Source organism: Notothenia coriiceps, unplaced genomic scaffold (genome assembly GCF_000735185.1).
Source record: "Notothenia coriiceps isolate Sejong01 unplaced genomic scaffold, NC01 NC01_scaffold00035942, whole genome shotgun sequence".
NCBI lineage: Eukaryota > Metazoa > Chordata > Actinopteri > Perciformes > Nototheniidae > Notothenia > Notothenia coriiceps.
Window position 1 is genome coordinate 30,017 of NW_011368643.1, and position 6,204 is coordinate 36,220.

At 41.8% G+C, this 6,204-nt stretch overlaps 1 protein-coding gene and 1 long non-coding RNA gene across 2 annotated transcripts in view; both read left to right on the forward strand.

Moving 5' to 3' along the window:
* Positions 1-6,204, forward strand: part of LOC104963278 (uncharacterized) — a 13,277-nt gene that overhangs the window by 5,961 nt on the left and 1,112 nt on the right. The gene's annotated exons all lie outside the window — the stretch shown is intronic.
* Positions 2,787-4,714, forward strand: adrb3a (adrenoceptor beta 3a). Its single transcript, XM_010791846.1, has one exon. It carries the CDS (start codon positions 3,395-3,397, stop codon positions 4,694-4,696), a length of 1,302 nt encoding a protein of 433 aa, XP_010790148.1. The 5' UTR covers positions 2,787-3,394; the 3' UTR covers positions 4,697-4,714.

The following is a 6,204-nucleotide window of genomic DNA, read 5'->3' on the forward strand; positions in this document are numbered from 1 at the left end:
TCCAAAGCGTTTGATACCGTCGATCATCACATCTTAAAGCAGAGGCTACTCAGTATTCGCATATCCAGCCATGCAGTGGGGTGGTTTGTGAACTACCTCTCTGAAAGGTCCCAATGTGTTCACTTTGATGGGCTGTCTTCTGAGTGGTTAAACATGGCTAATGGTGTTCCTCAAGGTTCTGTTTTAGGTCCACTTTTATTCTCCATATATATCAACAGTTTAGGTGAAAATGTGAATGAAGCTACTTTACATTTTTATGCGGACGATACCGTGATGTACTGTGCAGGTCCCTCCATTCAGGAGGCTGGTGTTAAATTACAGGCTGTTTTTAACATTATTCAGACTCAGCTCTCTGAGCTTAAGCTTCTTTTAAATGTTGATAAAACCAAGGTAATGCTATTTTCAAAAGCTAAAAAGACACCAGAGCCTGTTTTAGATATTGTTACTATGCAAGAACAAATAAGTGGTTACCTTCTACAAATACCTAGCTATCTGGCTTGATGATTGTCTTACTTTTAAACTTCATGTCAATGACCTGCTTGTTGGGTAAACTCCTGTATTATATCTGCTCTCTGATCACACAGAGAGTTGCAAGCAGCTATTGTCTGAGATCGCATGATGTAGTATTNCTCTGATCCGGTTACTTATGTTGTGGCAGATATTTAAGTAAGCTTTCTTAACGCTAATGTTATAATAGTCAGATTGCTCTGAAGATGGGAGGTGATATTCTATTAATGTTCACGTTCACACAGTCAGTGATTTTTGCCGGACGTCTTTCCTGCAACGGCAGCTTTTCTGTATTTCCTTTCTCCTGTAATATGACTTGATCGCTTTAAACTCCGCACACTGAGCTCTGATTGGTCAGCAGGCAGTGCTTTCACTGAGTTGAGCTCTTAGCCTGCAACCTAACCTGCTCCGGGGCAGGTTAGCCGCACAGCCTAAGTTACCATGGAGATCTAGCCTGCTAAAAAGAGAACCAGCTTCGTAGGACCGGAAACCCCGAGTTTTCCCTGAAGTTAGCCGGCTAAGCGAAAATCCTGCTTCGTAGTATACCCTCCTGCTCTCTGATAACACAGAGTTGCAAGCAGCTATTGTCTGAGATCGCATGATGTACTATTGTTAGATGTGCCAAGAGCAAGGACTGTCTTAGGTAAGACAGCTTTTATGTGCGCAGCTCCACTTGCTTGGAACAATCTTCAGCAAGAATTGAAACTGAGCAATCTCATTCCTCTGCATGTTTTTAAAGCTAGGCTAAATGAAATGCTCGTTGATACTATGGGCACATGTAAATGTCTATAACTATGTAAATGTATCCTGTAAATATAATGTATGATGTCCTTTATTGTTTTATGTTTCATGTGGAACCTATATGCTGCAGGTCTCCCTTGAAAAAGAGATCTATGATCTCAATGGGACCAATCTCGTTAAATAAAGGTTTGAAATGAAATGAAATGAAGTTTCACATGCATGTTACCAGTTAGTTACTATCTATGTCGGTCTGCCTTTTAGTATTGAGCATGTAGTGTACTGTTCCTTTTTAAAGGTTTTTCACTTTTTAAGTCTAAAGAAAAAGATTCCTAATGTCAAAATGGAACAGAAAACTGTAAACCTGTGGACTGGATAGCTAAATTATGAGTAGAAACACAAAAAATACAATCATTAAAGCTCCATAAGACCACGTTGAACTGAACATTTGTGAAAAAGTTTTCTGTAGGTTCATCACCACGGGACCTTATTTATATTGTCTTCATTGCGTCCATTGGTACATTTATTGAACATCTCGATCATAGCTGCTCTAATAAATAATTCAATATATGACTTGATGATTCCTTATTCAGCGTGCACACCCTGAAAGGTATGTAGAAATGTATGAAAGGTATTCCCTTGTTTATCTTCTCATTGAGTAGAAGTAATGTGAGGGTTGGGAACAAACGCAGAGCAATCACAGCTGCCGTTGTACAGATGATCGGACCAAAGAAGGAACTGCTGGGTGACAAGAGAGCTCAGCATTGCAGCAGAGCGCTGGGTATCTGAGCTGAATCGCATGAAAGGCATTTGCCTGATTGTTCTTCTCCAGTGCACTGGCTCAAGTAACACCGTGATAGCCATCTATTATTTTTGTTTATTACTTGAGTCAAATGGGGGGCATTTAATTCCTGTTCTTTAGAGTTGGGTGCCTCGTGCTCTGTGGTCTGCAACCATATACTGTTTTACAAATAAACCTTTTGAGACTTTTAGATATGAAGTGAAGATGAAGAAGAGAGATAAACGTAATAAAACAGTCTCATAATCTAATTTGTACTGCAAAGCTTGTGCCCAAATGTCTGACACAACCCGTTGTTGAGCCTTGGAAGTGTGTGTTTGAAGCCAGCAGTGGAAAGCCTTTCAGTGTTGACACATTCAAGTGACAGTTAATGAGTTAACAAGCTTAGTGGAGCTGCTACATCCAACACAACCTCAGTGACATTAAAGAATAAGGACTGGATGGTCATCACATACTTTTACTCTTTCCAGTTAACACTGTGAATGCCAAAACATCTTGTTGGGGTTTTAACACTCTCTGATGCAGGAGTAGTTCTTTTTCACGTGTGTATACGGGTATATAGGTTACAAAGTATGTGTGTGATTGTTTGCATATGTGTGTGTGACTCTATTAGGGTAGTGATCCCTTTATGGGGCTTTAGCGCACAGACACACTTTTCAACTCCTCCCCTCTCCCTTCAGTCAGGGTGTGATTAGAGCCAATACAATCTTGGCCAACCTGCAGTGAGAGAGTGTGTGTGTGTCTGTGTGTGTGTGCGTCTGTGCAAGAGAGAGCTAGAGAGGGTGAGAGAGAGAGATAGCAAAAAAAAGAGTGGGTAGCCACTCTGGTGCACTCTGGTGGTTCTTCCAACGGCGTCACTGTTGCTTGGTCTCCAACAGTCCAACTGTGGCATTGTAGCTCCTGCAAGCTTCAGGGAAAACACAGCAAACTCCTCAAGTCCCAGTGGATTTATCTAAATGGACACGTCCGGATACTTTACTTCTGAAAGTCTGTTTTTGCTTTATGTTAACGCTTCCCGGATTCGTGAAAGTGCTGTCACTTCTTGAACTAACATTGTTTCAGCTTTGTGGACACTTGTGGATACATCTTTTTTAGAGAACATGCTTTGGTTGACCGCACCAGAAGAACTTGCACTAAAAAAAAAATCTTGGTCATCACATCTGGAAACATGGAAAGCCACTACTGCCTTTTGAACTCAGCCAAACCGGACTCCCAAGCTGTGAAATGTAAGCAGCAACCGGAAAGTCAAGAATAATAACTATTATCTAGTGAGCAGATTTATGATGCTTGTAAGGAAAGCAGATTCTTCAGTTTTGTTAACGTGAGAAAAACAACCTGTAGCTTATTATAATGGATGGCAACTTGAGCACTCTTGCCTCCTATGTGCCCAACAGAACTGATCCGTACCACGATGCGGTGGGCCCCTGGAGCCTCATCGTTCTGGTCTTCATCATACTGACCATAGTGGTAGGAAACCTGCTGGTGATCATCGCTGTAGCTCGTACTTCACATCTACAGACGACCACAAACATTTTCATTATGTCCCTGGCGTGTGCTGACCTCATCATGGGGGTCCTCGTAGTGCCTCTGGGGGGCACTATAGTGGTGACGGGAAACTGGCAGCTCAGTGACACGTTCTGTGAGGTCTGGACCTCTGTGGACGTCCTGTGTGTGACGGCGAGCATCGAGACGCTCTGCATCATAGCAGTGGATCGATATATAGCCATCACGAGGCCTCTCAGGTACAAAGTTCTCCTCAACAAGTGGCGCGCCAGGGTAATAGTTTGCCTAGTGTGGGTAGTGTCCGCTCTAATTTCCTTTGTACCGATTATGAAAGGGTATTGGAGAGATGATGACGAGGAGGCAAAAAAGTGCTACGACACCCCTACATGCTGTGACTTTGTGACCAACAGGTTCTTCGCTATTATATCTTCTATCGTGTCTTTTTATATTCCACTGCTCATAATGATATTTGTTTATGCAAAAGTTTTTCTAATAGCCACACGGCAGGTTCAGCTCATAGATAAGAATCGCCTGCGTTTCCAGAATGATTGTCTAACAGCGCAAGTTAGCCCCTACATCAACAATATCCTGCCAAACGCGTGTCCAGCCCCGAGCACCTTGCAGAGAAAGAGCGCCAAGCGGCGGCCGTCACGGCTGATGCTCGTCAAAGAGCACAAGGCCCTGAAGACCTTAGGGATCATCATGGGGACCTTCACTGTGTGCTGGCTGCCGTTCTTTGTGGCCAACATCATCAACGCATTTGAAAGAGATATTCCCTCAGAGAAGATCTTCAGACTGTTAAACTGGCTGGGTTACATCAACTCTGGCCTCAATCCTATCATCTACTGCAGGAGTCCGGAGTTTCGCACCGCGTTCAAGAACCTGCTGGGATGTCCGTGGCTGCTGTCCACCCTGCGGCCAAATCGTTTTTACAAAGAGCTGAGGACTCGCTGCTCCTGCTTCCTATGGCAGGCTGAGGCGGGCACAGCCAGCTCTTTCCAGAAGTCTCCGAAGAGTAAGAGCGATGGCTGTGAGAGTCTGGGCAGCAGTATTGGAAGCAGCAAAAGTGACAAGGCTTCCCCTGGTGCTCTGCGCTCCAATGGAAGCACACAGTTCAGCGAATTATCCGAACCAGAAACCACATTGTAAGTACCCTTTTTCTTGTCTTTTCTACATGCAGTCATCTATTTTGAAGTATGAGGAATGTTTCAAAAATTTCAATTTTCAACAAACTACATACTTGCTCGGGTAAAATCTCCATAATCATATTTTAGAGAGAATTAAGTGAACCATTTTTGACAGTTTATGCACAGACGGACATCATAGACAATGACAAATGCAAAATCATGATAAATGCAACATTGGCATGCAAATTCAAACTCAGTTTTTTAACATTTTAGATTTGTGTTATATTAAAGTAATAGGATAATTCAATTAAATATATTTAAACGTATACACGATACTACATTTTGAAATCTCAGTGCGTCTTACTTGAGAGTAACAAATAGACCTTCGATCAAACCTTCATTATTTCAAGGGCAGTGGGATGAGAGAGTGTGAATGTGGACACTGGGTTTAAACTTTTTCCTTAGTTCTTTTCTTCTTTCCTTTTTTACGCTCTGATTTAAGGTGTTAAGTCTTACATCAGTGGTTTACCATGTGTCATGTGAGCAGATCATTTGCACTGTGAAGCAGAAATGTGAAGACTAACAGAATCAGTGTCATGAAGAATTAAACAATTTCCATTACTTTCTGCTTCCGGACATCATGTTGCAGATTAGCCAAAACAGGTGTGATCGTGTGCTTGTTTCAGTTTTGATGAGAACTACTGCCAACACAATATTAACAAGCAAATAGGATCAACAAAAGTGATATGTCATGAATGACTACAACAAAATCTGTATAAAAAAAGAAAATCAGGGAGATTTTACATTTCCAACAAATTTCAAGAAGAGTTAACATTTTCGTGTTCATTAATTATCAATACATTTGTCCTTTTATGAAATGATTATCCATTATTGGCTTGTTAAGGTTGACCACTACTGTATGTATCAACTCATCCCCTTAATGTTCACTGTATTTATCTTATCGTTATGTGCAGTATTACCACCGATGCCATAGAGTGCCACAGTGACGCGTCCTAAAACCCGGAAGTAAGTTAGCATTTTACCACTTCCGGTTCCTTCGCCAAAAAGCAATGCAACTTCTCCATAGGTTTTTGGAAAATAGCCCGAAATAAGGTCTGTGTTTGACACAAATTGAAGAGAGAGATCACGTTTTGTTCTACGACATTAAATACATCAGCAGTGACCCCACTGGTGAAGAGTTTACCTGTCTGAAAAACGATGGTTGTTAACAAGTGGCTGAATAGGACTAGAGAAGTTGTCGAGGCCGTTGTACGTCATTACCCCGAACACGTAAACACTCCCGCTAAGTTTGTTTTTCCCCGTGTTCTGCTTGAAAGCAAGTACCTGCCTCCTGCAAACTGTTCAAACTAACGCTTCAACTTGTACCATTTTGAATCTGTATTTTTGAATATGGATCTTAAATTGGCGTGACGTTGAAGCAGCGACCCTGCTGTAGTTTGTTTGTAGCATAACGTTAGCATTTTGCTTCTGGCGACTAGATTTATGATTAGAAAATTATAAAAGTAGGGT